The 17283-nt window shown below is 42.0% G+C and overlaps 2 protein-coding genes across 6 annotated transcripts in view; one reads left to right on the forward strand and one right to left on the reverse strand.

Moving 5' to 3' along the window:
* Positions 1–17283, forward strand: part of LOC122543085 (uncharacterized) — an 81909-nt gene that overhangs the window by 61384 nt on the left and 3242 nt on the right. For 2 of the 4 annotated variants that reach the window (XR_015754833.1, XM_087984277.1), the window contains exon 3: positions 15319–15453. The exons of 1 other annotated variant lie outside the window; for it this stretch is intronic. Coding sequence is in view for 1 of the 3 variants with exons in the window: in XM_087984277.1 (XP_087840403.1) it covers positions 15319–15453 (135 nt within the window). In the remaining 2 variants the exon portion in view is untranslated. Of the gene's footprint in view, positions 1–1226; positions 6903–15318; positions 15454–17283 lie in introns of those variants that run through there. One more of the 4 variants, XR_015754832.1, reaches the window with a different exon arrangement.
* Positions 1–17283, reverse strand: part of LOC122543083 (cytosolic purine 5'-nucleotidase-like) — a 128478-nt gene that overhangs the window by 60129 nt on the left and 51066 nt on the right. The window lies entirely within an intron of this gene.

The following is a 17283-nucleotide window of genomic DNA, read 5'->3' on the forward strand; positions in this document are numbered from 1 at the left end:
GCACAATTCGATTTAAAAGGCTCTATCAACCAGCTCTTTGCATGCAGCTCTGCAAGAATTCTCCTGTCAGACATCTGACCCTTCTTCGAGGAGAAAGTGAGGGCTGCAGATGCTGGAAATCAGAGCTGAAAATGTGTTGCTGGAAAAGCGCAGCAGGTCAGGCAGCATCCAAGGAACAGGAGAATCGACGTTTCGGGCACAAGCCCATCTGACCCTTCTTGCCAAATGATAATTCTTCTCCTCATTTAAAATATATTTAAATACCCAATAATAGATTTGATGCCAACTTTTCAAAAGGTTTGATTTTCTCATTTACAAAACTGACGCAAACTGTTCTTGTCATCCCTGTAAAAGTAGAGTGGCACTGAAGACAGGATCCCATGAAAACCACAGAATCATACAAAATAAGAGGCAACCACTCAGTACATGTCTCTACAATAAATTCTGTGCCTTTCCATGTTGTTTTCCCCCCGCCCAACTCTGCAATATTTCATATAACCAGAAGTTACAGCAGTTCAGGTCAAGATCTGGGTTCCTTTTAAGTTCAGTGAGGATTTGTCTCTCAAATTTGCACTTACTTTTTACTCCTTCCATGAGCCCCTTTCAGACAATGCATTCACTGACTATCTGCTAGTTTGTTTGTAGGGTTCACTTGGCCCAATGGGAGTGGTTCTATCTCTGAGCCAGAAGGCCTGGGTTTAGGTCCCACCTACTCCAGAGGTATGTCATAACATGTCAGAATAGATTGATTTTAAATATGTTTGCTTGCTGGTAGGACTTGCCAAAAGCAAAGGATATTTGAAGCACTTCAACTAATTCAGCGAAAGAATGTCCCTTCAATCATCTACTGATTATACTCGAGTGATGCAGTGTTTCATGAATGCAGTGTAACTGTAACCAATCCAAAGGGGTCTGTGAATCGAGAGAGATTGTCAGCACCTGATCACAGCACAGGGATAAAGGTGAGGTGAAATGACTGCCCTTGACATCAAGGCTGCATTTGACGGGTATGGCAACAAGAATCATAGAATCCTTACAGGGTGAAAACAGACCTTTCAGCCCAACAAGTCCACACCGACTCTCCAAAGTGTATCCCACCCAAACCCATTCCCCTACCCTATTACTCTACATTTATTCCTGATTAATGCACCTAACCTACACATCCCTGGACATATGGGCAACTTAGCATGGCCAATTCACCGAGCCTGCACATCTTTGGGTTGTAGGAGAAAACTGAGCACCTGGAAGAATCCCACGCAGACACAGGGAGGATCCGAGGCTAGAATCGAACATGGGTCCTGGCACTGTGAGGCAGCAGTGCTAACCACTGAGCCACCAAGAAGCCTGAGCAAAGCTAAAATCAATGGGAATCGAGGGGGGCTGGAAAAACCTCTCTGCTGATTGGATTCATAATTGGTACGAGGAAGCTGGTTTCACAAATATCTCAGAGCCAAGACATCTCTACAGGAATTCCTCAGGGTGGTTTCTTGGACTCAACCAACATCACCTGCTTTATCAATTGTTCCTCCATTGTACAGTCTAAAGTAAGGACATTCATTGGTGACTGCACAATGTTGCACACCATTCGAGACACCTCAGATACTGAAACAGTGTCCAAATGATGCAAGACCTGGCTAATATCCAGGCTGACGCTGACAAGTGGCAAGGAACATTCATCCACACAAATGCCAGGCAATGACCATCTCCAACAAGAGAGAACCCAACCATTATCCTTTAACTTTCAATGCATTATCATTGCTGAATCCCCATTATCACCACCGAAAAACTTTTATTCTTTCCACCACCAATGCCCAGCAACAATATGCAGTACAGAAATCCACCAAGGCTTTTTAGACAACACCTTGCAAACTCAGAACCACTACTAACTGGAAGAATAAGAGCTGCAAATATATGGGAATACCACCATCTGCAAGTTCCTCTCCAAGCCACTCATCATACCACTGTTCCTTCAGTGTCACTGGATCAAAATCCTGGAACTCCCACCCCTAGACACTGGACTGCAGTGGTTCAAGATGACAGCTCATCACCACCTTCCCAAGAGCAACTGGGGATGGGCAAGAAATGCTGACCCAGTCAGGGAACCCACATTCACTGAATGAATTTTTAAAAAGTGCAAAATATATGTTTTAAATAACATAAAATGATATCTGGAACCAAAAGATGCATGGGATCCACAGTGATTTGGCTGTGTGAAAGCAGAATTGGCTTGCCCATAGAAGGCAGAGGGTCGTGGTGGAAAGGTGTTTTTCTGCCAGGAGGTCTGTAAGTAGTGGTGTTCTGCAGGGATCCATACGAGGACCTCTGCTGTTCGTAACATATAGAAATGACCTGGATGAAAATGTACATGGGTGGGTTCGTAAGCTTGCAGAAAATACAATGATCGATGGAGTTGTGGATAATGTCAAAGGATACAGGAGGATATGGATCAGTTGCAAATATGGGTGGAGAAATGGCAGAGGGTTTAATCTGGGTAAGTGTGAGGTGCTGGAAAAGTATACAGTTCATGGCAGGATCCTGAACAGCATTGAGGTACAGAAAGATATTGAGGTTCAAGTTCCCTGAAAGTGGCCACGCAAGTAGATAAGGTGGTAAATAAGGCATATAGCATGCTTGCCTTTATTGATTGGGAATTGAATACAAGAGTCAGGACGTCATGTTGCAGCTTTATAAAACTTTGGTTAGGCCACAGTTAATATTTCATTTAATTCTGGTTGCCACATTACAGAAAGGATGTGGAGGTTTTGGAGAAGATGCAGAAGAGGTTTACCACTGTACTGATTGGGACCAGCTGGATCTTGTTTTCTGCGAAATCATAATTGGAGTTGTTAACCTGGGCCAATCAGGAAAGCCTTGGCTGACCAATATATTCAGGAGAAAAAAAAACATAACCAGGAGATTTAGAATTTCCTCAGTTGAGGACTGACTCTGAGCTGGCTGGCTACTGCCAGTGCACAAGTAAATAAAGACTGACTTTGTGATGGGACCTGGCCTTTGTGCAGTTACTTCAACCAGGATGCTGTCTAGATTCGAGGGTTTGGGCTGTAAGGAGAGGATAGAAAATCTTGGGTTGTTTTCTCTGGATCAGTGGAGGCTAAGGGGAGACTTGACAGAAGTGTATAAAATTATGAAATGCATAGATAGGGTTGATGAAGTTGAAATATCTAATACGAGGAGGCATACATTTAAGATAAGAGGGAGAAAGTTCAAAGGAGATGTGACGTGCAAGTTTTTTACAAAGAGAGTGGTAGGATTCTGAACTGCGCTGCCAGGGTCATTGCGGAGGCAGATACAATCAGGGCAAGGAATGGAGGGATATGGACCAAGGGCAGGCAGAAGGGATTTGCTTAATTTGGCATCATGTGCGGCACAACACTGTGGGCAGAAGGGCCCCTTCCTATGCTGAACAGTTCTATGTTCTAAGTAATAAATGCAGAGCAGCAATTATAAAAACAGTATTTGGGCAACATTGGGTACAGGTTAGAGAATTTAGCGTGGCTGGGATTTCAAAATCCTTTAAACCATGTAATTGTTGCAAAACACTGCATACGTGTCTGTCCAGTTCTTCCTTCTTTCTCAGTGTCCTTTTCTGGAAAATCTTTAATTCTGCAGATGAACTGCGGCACTGATGCAGTGACCTTGCTCAATGACGTTGTGCTTTCTGAGTCTGACCTGAAAATACAAACTGCAGTTTAAATGCAGACAGTTTCAGACTACAAGAGATGGAGACCGTGAGACAGGGAAGGCAAATAGAGAATGACAAAATGATTGCGTGTTAAGATAGAGACAAGTTGGGAGAGGCTGAGGAGTCAAATAAAAGAAATAACCTCAGTGATAGTTTGGTGAATGCAGATTCAACAATTCCCTTCTGAGTAATAGGGAGAGAAGGACTGCAGGGTTTTGTGAAAAGAGGTGTTGAGGTGAGGGGAGTAGAATGAACTGGATTGGTTTCTGAAAGAAGTAGTCCACGCTCATTTGGGGTGAAAAGACTCCTGCAGGGCTGTACTAAGACTCTAAGAATGAAATTAATTCTTCCTGTTCTGAATGAGTGAAAAGCAAATAAAATTGCTGAGACTTTGTACAATTGCCTCTATTTTGTACAAGTATTTACACATGAGAGGATCTGATACATCCAGGTCAATGAAGTAGAGTTGATTTTTTGGTAGCCACTTTAGGCTGACAATGGCACTCAGGTGTAAAGATGAATTAAATAAGTAATATAATTCAGACAGACAGTTTGTCCACTTCATAGATGCACAGAGAGTGAAATTTCACTCCAATATTGCAGAAGTTTGGGAAGCAGTGCAGGTACATCAGGCTCTTTCCACCAGAGAATGTTTGATGTGAAATGTCAATGTATATTTAATATATGATATGTAACTGAAAGTGTAATGTGACACCTTAAATTGACACATACTGTATGAGAAAGAAACTGAACTGGACAGCGCTTCAACTGATAAAATTTGACCTTTTATGTCATAAGGACACGAACTCAAGAAATAGGAGCAGGCTCAGGCCATTCAACAAGATCATGGCTGATTGTAAGCTCCACTTTCCCATCCGCTCACCATAACATTTAATTCCTTTACTGTTCAAAATTCTACTTTTGCCTTAAAAACATTCAACGAGGTCGCCTGAAATGCTTCACTGGAGACCAAAACTGCAAACAGTATTCCAGGTGTGGCCTCATCAGTTTGCTACACAATTGCAATATAACTTCCCTGTTTTAAAACTCTATGCCTCTTGCAATGAAGGACAATATTCTATTTGCCTTCTTAATTTCTGGCTGCAGTTGCAAATCAACATTTTGTAATTCATGCATAAGGACACCCAGGTCCCTCTGAACAGCAGCATGCTGCAACTTTTCACCGTTTAAATAATAGTCCATTTTGCTGTTATTCCTACCAAAATGAATTATCTCACATTTACCAACATTGTACTCCATCTGCCAGACCCTTGCCCACTAACTTAACCTATCTATATCCCTCTACAAACAGGCTCTTCCACTCATCTGAGTGTCATCTGCAAACTTTGGCACATTACATATGATCTCCAACCCCAAATCATCAATGCAAATTGTAAACAATTGCAGTCCCAATACTGATTCCTGAGGCACATCATGAGTCACTGATCTCCAACCAGAAAACCATTCATTTAACCCCACTGTTTGCTTTCTGATAGTTGACCAATCCTCTATCCATGCACATATATTACCCGTAATGTGATGCACCTTTATCTTGTGGAACAGCCTTTTGTTCAGCACTTTGCTGAAAGACTTCTGAAAATCCAAATACACCACATCCACCACTTCTCCGTGTCCTTTTCCAAGTTATTCTGAATAAAGTCTTTTGTTAATAACAAAAGTAAGTCAAGCAGCTGCAGTCATACACATGCACAGTGACACAAGCAAATTCTCATGAACAGCACTTTCATATCTGAAATCTGTGTTTTCCAATTTCCGCAACCCAAGTGGGCTTGCACTCTCAGCCTCAGTGCTGACCTGGTGAGGTGTCCTCTCAGCATAGTATGGCTTCCTCATGGCCCATTGTGGCTTCTTCTTGGCCCAGTGTGGCTACCTCTCAGCTTGGCATGGCAGTCTCAGCCCCAGCATGACAATCTCTCTGGCCAGCCATGGCAGTCTTTTGGCAACCCATCATGGTGGTCTCCTGGCCTGGTGGCGATCTGTTGGCAGCCTGTGGTAGTTTTTCAGTCTGGTGTGGCCTCAGCACGGACTACCAGCCTTCAAGGCTTGGCACATACACAGAGGAAAGGAGCCAGGGTGATCTGGGTTGGAAAGACTGTTATGTTAACTTTTTATTTCTCTATTTTAGTAATTTATTCCTATGATCTGTAATGCCGGACTTCATTTTTTTATTTTTCTAATTTTATTTTCTAATTTTTTCCCTTAAGAACTTGTAGAGTCATAGAGATGTACAGCATGGAAACAGACCCTTCGGTCCAACCTGTCCACGCCGACCAGATATCCCAACCCAATCTAGTCCCACCTGCCAGCACCCGGCCCATATCCCTCCAAACCCTTCCTATTCATATACCCATCCAAATGCCTCTTAAATGTTGCAATTGTATCAGCCTCCACCATATCCTCTGGCAGCTCATTCCATATACGCACCACCCTCTGTGTGAAAAGGTTGCCCCTTAGGTCTCTTTTATATCTTTCCCCTCTCACCCTAAACCTATACCCTCTAGTTCTGGACTCCCCGATCCCAGGGAAAAGACTTTGTCTATTTATCCTATCCATGCCCCTCATAATTTTGTAAACCTCTATAAGGTTACCCCTCAGCCTCCGACGCTCCAGAGAAAACAGACCCAGCCTGTTCAGCCTCTCCCTATAGCTCAAATCCTCCAACCCTGGCAACATCCTTGTAAATCTTTTCTGAACCCTTTCAAGTTTCACTACATCTTTCCGATAGGAAGGAGACCAGAATTGCACGCAATATTCCAACAGTGGCCTAACCAATGTCCTGTACAGCCGCAACATGACCTCCCAACTCCTATAACTCAGTACTCTGACCAATAAAGGAAGACATACCAAATGCCTTCTTCACTATCCTATCCACCTGCGACTCCACTTTCAAGGAGCTATGAACCTGCACTCCAAGGTCTCTTTGTTCAGCAACACTCCCTAGGACCTTACCATTAAGTGTATAAGTCCTGCTAAGATTTGCTTTCCCAAAATGCAGCACCTCACATTTATCTGCAAACTTACTAACTGTACCTCTTATGCTCGTATCCAAATCTATTATGTAAATGACAAAAGTACTGAAGAATCTGTACCTTGTAGTTAAGATGGCACTGTAACTGGCGTCTTGAAAGACTTTTTTCACTGTAGTCCTTTTAGTACATGTGACAATAAAGCTAATTCAATTCAATTGTTGATTTCCAATTATTTGTCCATCTTTTCAGATGTTTGTGTGATCTGCTGCCACCAAGTGGATCAACTCTGTTATAAGTGTACAAGAGCAGTTGGTTTTCATAACAGATAGAAGAGAATGGGCCCATTTGTTCTGAAGTTCAGAAGAATGGGAAGTATTTTCAGACAAATATGAAAATGTCTGAGAGTACTTGGCAGGGTAGATGCTGAAAGTATGTTTCTCTGGCTTTATAGCCTAAAACTAATGTCAGATACTCAGGTCTGATGCAGGGACAAATTTCTTCACCATGAGGGTTCGAAATCTTAAGAATTATCTTGACTAGAGGACTAAGGATGTCAACATTGACAGATTTTAAGGGAATAAGGTTAGATACTAACAGAGGGATTAGAAACAGGAACCATGGGCGCCTTGAACCTGTTCAATAAAATCAGATGGTCGCTGATTTACGAATGCTCACATGTACAACTAGGATCCTATATTACTACTCATTTTAAGGATCTGACATGTGAACATTTGATCATACTTATGAATGGATATTTTATATTTTTCTGTGTTGTGTTCTGACTTGTGTATAAACTGACTTAAGAACATACTCAGAAACAGAATTCGTTCATAATCTGGGCACTACCTGTAACTCAACATTCCACATTGCCCCTGTTTGCTTGTCAAATGTTTGTTTCCACTTTAAAATGTTCAAAGACTTTGTCAAAAAACATTTGAAAAAGCAAATTTCAAAGACTCTCAGTCCTCTGAGAAGAAATTTTTTATCATCTCTGTCTTAAATGGGTGACTCCTTATTTTGAAACAGTGACCACTGGTTCTAGATTCTTCTCAGAAAGAAACATTCTTTCCATCTGAACATTTTCACAACCATTCAGGAAATTCAAGTCACCTCTTGCTCTGCTGAATTTCATGAGATAGAAGCCTGCCTGTCAAACCTCTAATAATGAGACAACCTCCCATTCCAGTTATTTATCTGGTAAACCTTCTGTGCATTCCTTTCCATGCAGTTATATCCTCCTTAAGTCAGGAGACCAAGACTGAACGAAGTACTCAGATGTGATCTCACCAACCCCCTATATAAGTGACACAAAACCACCCCAACTTCCATCTTCATTTCCTTATTTACTTTTATTTCGGTGATGTTACTTGCATTCTGTACAATGAAAACTAATGCAAAATACCCGTTCACTTCAGCTGACATCTCCTTATTTTCCATTATTAAACCACCATGCTCACTTTCTGTGTCAAATGAATCCTCACTTTGTGAACTCATTTCTTTCTAAAATATCTCTACAGACTATTTTTAAAAACTAGCTAGTATTCTCTCTTGCTCCTTATTATGTTTTTAGTCATTCTGGACTAAATTGTCTGATTTTGTCTGATCTTCTAACTATCATCTACTCACCCACGTTTGCTCAATTATATGATTTTTCTAACAAATCAATACAGTCCTTAATATTTTTCGGACATCACTTTGTCCTCTCTTGGAATTTTTCCTTGTAAAAAAGTTGGTAAACAAGTTGGAATGTATCCTCCTCTGTATTCTCAAATATTGGCGAAGTACCTGTACTTAAGCGTCCTTAACCAAATTTGTCGGTTCACTTTAGCTTTCACACTCTCATAATTGCCTGACTTAACTTTAAAATATTAGTTTTGGACTCATCTTCCTGCAACTTAATAGAACTTTCAATCATATTATGATATATTTAAACATATCATGGTCTGAGATAGGTGGGAAGAGAGAATTGAGGTGGAGGATTGTTCATTATGTTATTGAATGGCAGAGCAGGCTGAAAAGAAAACGTGAATTACTTGACTTCTTGTCTTCTACAAATAAATGTTGTTATTCATAATCAAGACTGCGAGGCAGTATGACCAGATTCCAACTGATTGTGTGAGAGTACTTATTTTCCATAAATTAAAGATCACAAACATATTTTCTTCTCCATCAGGATTGACTCAAAAGTTTAAGTTCATTCAGTACAATGACTCACTGACCATATATTTCTTTATAGGGAGTCATTATGTGAAAAATATTTGTGCTGAACACCTTATACATGGATTTAATAGCTATTGGTTAGCACTGCTGCCTCACAGTACCAGATATCCGGATTTGATTCCAATCTCCAAAAAATTGTCTCGTATCTTTTTTAAAATCTTTCTCCTCTCAGCTTAAAATATGCCGCCGAGCCTTGAAATCCCACTGTAGGGAAAAGACACCCTCCATTCACCTTAACTACACCCCTTGTTATTTTATAAACCTCTCTGAGGTCACTTCTCAACCTCCTATAACTCCAGTGAAAAAGGTCCCAGCCTATCTAACCTTTCCTTATAGCTCAAATTCTATATTCCTTGCAACATCCTGGTAAATCTCTTCTGAAACAGGTGTTCTGGTTTCCTCCCACAGTTCAAAGATGTGCAGGTTTGATGGATTGGCCATGCTAAATTATCCTGTAGTGTCCAAGGATGTGTACGCTGGGTAGATTAGTCATGGAAAATGCAGGGTTTTTGGGATAGGGTAGAGTGGGATACGCCTTGGTGTGGACTCATTTGGCCAAATGGCTGCTTCCACTCTGTAGAGATTCTATAATTCTATCACACTGTACAAAGTGTGACTAATTCATCACTTACTTATTGACAATTGTCTCCAAACAAATAGGAATCACAATTTAATCTGTCAATCACATTTGAAATACAAAGTCTTCAATATATATCAGTGAAGTATTTCTCCAGGCTTTTCTGTCAACATGGAGATTCACTTGGGCCAAACAGGGAGTCAGAGGCAGCTCTGTGATCATCAGTCAAAATTCTCTGCTCAATGCTCAAACTGCACCCCCAATGCAATATGCACAGTGTACTTATAATACAGATGCTGAAATGTACAGTTGGAAACAACAATTATCATGGACCTATAGACATCCATGCATATCCTTTTCTAATTGAGAATATGTGTGAGACAGACAATGTGATTGGGGAAGTATGGCAGTTTCTTCAGGCAATATGAGTGAGAAGGAAAGTTCTTGCTAATCAACAAGGCACAGTCACCTCACCTTCATTTCCTCTCTGTTTATCAGGCCAGGTTATTCAGGAGCAAACTGATTGTGTAATTTACAGATTGCAATTGTGGGTGCCCATTAAGAGGTCGAAAAGGAAAAGGAAATAATTGAAAATCTGGAGACTCTGAATGAAATAGGAACGGTCCATTTCTTATGAATTTTGTTATGCATATTGTCATAGAAAAAACAAACCGTAAACATACTGTTGCTGTCAGGCAGCAGAATGAGGAAATGTAGCACAGATCCTGCAAGTGGAAATTTTTCACGAGGTGTTAGTTGTGTCAAATAAATGACTCAAGCTCTCTCTTAAAACTCGTTATATCATCAATATTCACAACATGCCTAAATTAACACAATCAAAAAGCTGACACAAATCTCAATTTTCTTTCAACACAAATCTATCAAGTGTGTACCAGGACATGGTGAGAAACTAGGGAAGACACTATGGGGCCTCTCGCAGATATATTTGTACTTCAACAGTTATGGTGAGGTGCTGGAAGACTGGCGAGTAGCTAATGTGCCATTATTTCAGAAAGGTTGCATAGAAAAGCCAAAGAACTGCAGACCAATGAGTTTGACATCCGTGATGGATAACTTGTTGGGGGGATTGAGAGAGACAGGATTTACATACACTTGGAAAGGCAAGAAGTGATTAGAGATAGTCAGCATGGCTTTGTGCGTAGGAAATCATGCCTGGCTAAATTGAATGGTTTTTTTAAGGATGTGACCAAGAATATAGATGAAGTCAGAGCAACAGACATTGTCTGCATGGACTTTAGCAAGACCTTTAACAAGGTTCCATATGGTAAACTAGTAAATAACGTTAGATCACAGGGGATCTGGAGAAAGCTAGCCAATTGGCTCCAAAATTGATGCTTTACGTCTCTTTCAGAATTTCCAGTTTGCAGGCTCAGCTGTCTCCTCTTTGCCATGGATGTGTAATCCCCTTAAATGTCCATTCCCCATCAGGATGGTCACAGGGTCCTCCACTTCCTCCTGGAGAAAGGGCCTGAACTATCCCCATCCACCATCACCTTCCTCCATCTGGCTAAGCTCGTCCTCACCCTAAACAACTTCTCTTTTAACTCCACTCACTTTCTTCAGGTCAGAGGGTGGCATGGACGCCAGATATACCTGTCTGTTTGTAGGGTATGTGGAACATTGCTTGTTCCAGTCCTATTCTGGGTCCCCTCCCATAGCTCCTTCTCTGGTATATCGATGATATCATTGTTGCTGCTTCCCTCTCTCATCTGGAATTGGAAAAGTTTATAAATTACGCTTCCAATTTCCACCCAGCTCTCACCTTCACCTGGTTTATCTCTGACTCCTTCTTTCACTTCCACAACATCTCTGTTTCCATTTTTGGGGATAGGATAGCCACCAATATTCACTGCAAAACACCTGACTCATACAGTTACCTTGACTATACATCCTCATGCCCTGCTTCCTGAGACAGATGTATTGGCCAGGAATCAAGGTGGTGTGTTGAAGTGGCAGGCAAGTGGAAGCTCAGTGTCTTTTTTGTGGAGAGAATCAATTTAGGTAAAGGGGCAGTAATGGAATCAATCTAGGTAAAGGGGCAATACAGAGAGATTTGGGTGTTCTTGTACACAGTCAATGAAGGTAAGCATGCAGGTACAGCAGGTAGTGAAGAAGGCTAATAGCATGCTGGCCTTCATAACAAGAGGGATTGAGTATAGAAGCAAGGAGGTTCTTCTGCAGCTGTACAGGGCCCTGGTGAGACCACACCTGGAGTATTGTGTGCAGTTCTGGTCTCCAAATTTGAGGAAAGACATTCTGGCTATTGAGGGAGTCCAGCGTAGGTTCACGAGGTCAATTCCTGGAATGGCGGGATTACCTTACACTGAAAGACTGGAGTGACTGGGCTTGTATACCCTTGAGTTTGGAAGACTGAGAGGGGATATGATTGAGACATATAAGATTATTAAAGGATTGGACACTCTGGAGGCAGGAAACATGTTTTCGCTGATGGGTGAGTGCCGAACCAGAGGACACAGCTTAAAAATACGGGGTAGACTATTTAGGACAGAGATGAGGAGAAACCTCTTCACCCAGAGAGTGGTGGCTGTGTGGAATGCTCTGCCCCAGAGGGCAGTGGAGGCCCAGTCTCTGGATTCATTTAAGAAAGAGTTGGATAGTGCTGTCTAGGATAGTGGAGTCAAGGGTTATGGAGATAAGGCAGGAACAGGATATTGACTAAGGATGATCAGCCATGATCATATTGAATGGTGGTGCAGGCTCGAAGGGCAGAATGGCCTACTCCTGCACCTATTGTCTATTGAATGGAGGTCTTCTGTGAAGCAGTCACCCAGTCTACGCTTGCCCAATGTAGAGGAGAATCTATTCCATTATTCCAGGTCTTATATTTCCATTGCATCTGATCTGATGATGCCAACTTCAACAAGGGAGCTTCTGAAATGTCCACCTTCTTCCTCAACTGAGGATTCTCCAGCACCATCGTTGACAGGGACCTCAGCTGGGTCCATCCTAGCTACAGCACTTCAGCCCATATCCTCTCTCTTCCTTCCCACAGCAGCAATAAAGTCCTCCTTGTTGTCACTCTACCATACCACTTGCATCCATATCCAGGGGATCATTAGCTGCCATTTCCAGCAGGATACCTCCAACAGACACATATTCCCTTCCCTGTCAGCCTTTTGCAAGGACCATTCCCTCTGGGACACCCTGGTCCATTCCTCCTTCACTCCCAACATGTCCACACAATCCCATGGCACCTTCCACTGCAACCACAGAAGGTTTAACACCTTTTCTCCTTATTTCCTCCCTCCTCAGTATCCAAGGGCCCAAATATGCCTTCCGGGTGAAGCAGCACTTTACCTGCACTTCACTTAATCTCGTCAAATATATTCACTGCTCTCAGTGAGGTCTCCTCCACATTGGGAAAATGTGGGGATTGCAGATGCTGGAGAGTCAGAATCAAAAAGTATGGTGGTGGAAGAGCACAGCGGGTCAGGCAACATCCAAAGAGCAGGGGAGTCGGTGTTTCAGGATGAAGGGCTTATGCTTGAAATGTCGACACTCCTGCTCCTCGGATGTTGCTGTGCTTTTCCAGCGCCACAATTTTCAATTCTCCTCTACGTTGGGCAAACGAAGCATAAACTGGGTGGCTGCTTCACAGAATACTTACATTCTGTCCACAAAAAAGACCCTGAGCTGCCAGTTGCCTGCCACTTGTTCCATGGCCAACATCCCTGTCTCAGGCTTGCTGCAGTGCTCCAGCGCAGCGCAGTGCAAGCTAGAAGAACAGCACCTCATTTTCTGCTTGGGAACTCCATATACTTTGGTATTCAATTTTAGTGAAACAATTTTAGGGCTTGAGGCACCTTCTCCCCAGTCCTTACCCCAATACCTACACACCACCCATCATTTGCCACTAACTGTATGCTAAAAGGTTTACAAGGCTATTGCCAGGGTTGGAGGGCTCGAGCTGGAGGGAGAGGCTGAATAAGCTGGGGCTGTTTTCCCTGGTGCTTCAAAGGCTGAAAGGTGACTTTATAGAGGTTTATAAAATCATGAGGGGCATGGATAAGATAAATAGACAAGGTCTTTTCCCTGGGTTGGAGGAGGCCAGTATTAGAGGACATAGGTTTAGGGTGAGAAGGGAAAGATTTACAAGGGATCATTGGGGCAACATTCTCACACAGAGGGTGGTGTGTGTATGGATTGAGCTGCCAGAGGAAGTGGTGGAAGCTGGTAGAATTACAACATTTAAAAGACATCTGGATGGATATATGAAGAGGAAGAGTTGAGAAGGATATGGGCCAAGTGCTGGCAAATGGGACTAGATTAATTTAGGATATCTGGTTGGTTTGGATGAGTTGGACTGAAAGATCTGTTTTTATGTTGTACATCTCTATGACTCTAATACCGACTTATTCTCCTAAGCTGATTATTGTCCATTTCTTTGTCTGTACAACTGTGCTTCTCTCTCATTGGGTTCTATTCCACCTATGATTTACTCTTTATTCCCTCCCTCACCCTGTCTTCTGCATATAAATCAACTTTTTCCGAGCTATCATCAGTTCTGAGGAAGGTCTCTGAACCTGAAACATTAACTCTGATTTGTCTCCTTAGATGCTGCCAGATTTGCTGAGCCGTTTTAAGCAATTTCTGTTTTTGTTTTGGATACAAAATTGGCTTGACATTGGAGACAGAGTGTGGTGGTAGAGGGTTGTACAGGCTGGAGGCCTGTGACCAGCATTGATCCACAAGGACTGGTGCTGGGTCTGCTGTTGGTTGTCATTTATATGTACAATTTGGATGAGAATTTAGGAAACAAGGTTAATGAGTTTGCAGATGACACCAAAATTGGTGGTATAATGAATAATGAAGAAAGTTATCTCAGAGTACAATGAGAACTTGATCAGCTAGGCCAGCGGGCCAAGGAATGGTCGATGGAGTTTTATTTAGAAAAATGCAAGGTGTTGCATTTTGGTAAGACAAACCAGAGCAGGATTTATACAGTTTATGGAAGCACCCTGTGGCATATTTTGAACAGAGAGACTTCGTGGTACTTAAAAGTGGCATCACAGGTAGACAGGGTGGTGAAGAAGGCATTTGGGATGCTTGCCTTTATTGGTCAGAGCACTGAGTACAGGAGCTGGGGCATTATGTTATGGTGAACATCACAGGGGTAAAGCCATATTTGGAGTACTGCATACAATTGTGGTCACCCTGCTGTGGAAAGAATGTTATTAAACTGGAAAGGGTGCCAAAGAGATTGACGAGAATGTAACTAGATCTGGAGGGTCTTAGTTATAAGGAGAGGCTGGATAGATTGGGACTTTTTTTTCCCCTGAAGCATAGGAGGTTGAGAGGTGACCTTACAGAGATTTATAAAATCGTGAAGGGTACAGATAAGGTGAATAACCAAGATCTTTCCCCCAGGGTAGGGGGAGTCCAAACTAGAGGACACAGCTTTATTTAAAAGGGATATGAGGGGCAACTTTTTCACACAGAAGATAATACGTACATGGAACAAGCTGCTGGAGGGAGTGGTAGAGATGGGTACAACTACATCATTGTAAAGACATTGGACGGATGGGATATGAATCAAACTCAGGCAAATGTGACTCGTTTAGTTTAGGAAATCTGGTCAGCATGCACAAGATGAGCTGAAGGGTCTGATTCCATGCGATCTGACTCTATCACTTTCTATGCTGATTACACAAGTACCATTGAATTGGACAGCAAAGATTCTGAAATGTACAATATTTAACATTTTTCCTTTAATCAATTTGTGTTCCTTTCTACTTTAATTCACACAGCATTCCAAGCATTTTTATCTTGTCGCTTTGGTCCCACAGGCTGTATGGAATGTGATAAACTGCTTATTTTGCGCCAAATACTGTGGATGCTGGAAAATCTGAACAAACACAGAGAACAGCTTGTCAGTTTGCTCGCTGGCTGCAAGATTTGTTCTTGGACATTTCATCACCATGGTAGGTAACATCATCAGTGAGCCTCCGTTGAAGTGGTGGGGCACTGTCCCACTTTCTATTTCTGTGACCCAGGATGGATGTAATGTCCCAGTCGAACTGGTATCCCTTGTTATCTGTGTGTAAGGAATGATAGTTGATTGCGTCTTTTGGTGGCTAGCTGGTGCTCGTATCTTGGTGGCTAATTTCCTGCCAGTTTGTCTGATGTAATGTTTGTGGTAATCCTTGCAGGGTATTTTGTATATGACGTTCGTTCTGCTGGTTGTTGGTCCAAGGTGCTTTAGATCCATCAAGAGCTATTTCAGTGTGTTGGTAGGTTTGTCCAAACACATTGATTTGGACCCCATTTACCAACCTCTTAGAAAAAGAACTGGAAGTGATATCACCCACCAAACAGACCACGACACATAAATAGAAAGCGCGACAGTATACCAGCGCTTCAACTGAGGCTCACTAATGATGTTACCTAGCATGGTGACAAAAGTCTGAGAACAAACCTTCCAGCCCAGCGAGCAAACTTACAACACGAATCACAATGTGAGCTACAAATCTTCACAAAAATTGCAAACACAGAGAACGCTGGGGACATTCAGCAGGTCTGGCAGCAGTTATCGAGAGAGAAATAGAGTTAACAGTGAGTTCAGTCAGACTCTTCTGTTCCTCTCTCCACAGGTGCTGTAAGACCTCCTGAGTTTCTCCATCATTGACTGTTTTGCTCATTTTCCTTCTCTACTTCTGCAAAACATTAGTAGAATTGTGATAATGCAAGCTACTAATGTTTATAATTGGGTCAGAAATGACAAAAAAATTAGCATTGCAGTATATCTGAAATGATTCAGTTCAGTAAACTGGGTGAAAGTTCACTCAAAATTAATTTTTCAATCTATACAGCATCTGAACCTGATGTTTCAGAAAAACTACTGCCAGTAATGTGACATAGTTGCACCACATTTGTGACACTGATATAAAAATTGCACAGACAGAACTCGGAGATAAGAAACTCTCGAGAGCTTATCACTGAACATTTGCTTCAAATGAAATATTTGACTGGACTCCACACTGAAAACATTTCTGGTCAAAATGTGGTGTTGTCACTGCTTACCTTGTTGGTTCCTTGTAATTGAAGATGTTGCTCATTAGTCTGACCACTTTCTGCTGGTCAGTGGACAACAGTAGAGAATTGATACAAAAAGGTGACAGCTAATTATGTGATTATGATAGCACCTCTTTTGCAATTATTGCATGCACAGGTGTCTTTGGAGAGAGAGCATGCAGTGTTCAATGGCACGCGTGAAGCTTTATGAGGCCAGCAGGCAGGGAATGCTGGGGTGCATTGTTTTAATTTACTGCTCTTATTTTTTGTTGGTTACAGAGCCCTATCATCTGGTTGCTTTCTTTCAATTCAGTTCATTTTGTTTCTTTGTCTAACGTTTGCCAAGGAGTAATCAAATGTATATGAAGCAATCGTAAGCCAGAACCTGGATGTGTTTTACGGTGTGCAGTTGGTTGAAATTAAAATCAAATGAGAACTTGGACTTTGTGTAAAAGCATTTTGCGTCTTTGAACAACACAAGAGGACCTGAGCTACACCATACAGAAAAGGTCACAACAAAATTTATTGTTAATGTTCCCAGCTACCAATAATCAGCTGTTTCTGACTTGATAAATGGCACTGCTTGCAGGAATCTGGGAGTGGCTCTCCAACCAGGGAGTTAGTGAAATACAGAAGGGAAAACTGAACTAATTTACTTTGGGGTGAATTTTACGCCAGAAATTGACTAATTGTTAATTTTGGTGAGTTTCCTGGAGTATTTCTCTCCACAAGCTGTAGCG

This window comes from Chiloscyllium plagiosum, unplaced genomic scaffold (assembly GCF_037043375.1).
Source record: "Chiloscyllium plagiosum isolate Xiang-an unplaced genomic scaffold, Cpla_swu_hap1 HiC_scaffold_48, whole genome shotgun sequence".
Lineage (NCBI taxonomy): Eukaryota > Metazoa > Chordata > Chondrichthyes > Orectolobiformes > Hemiscylliidae > Chiloscyllium > Chiloscyllium plagiosum.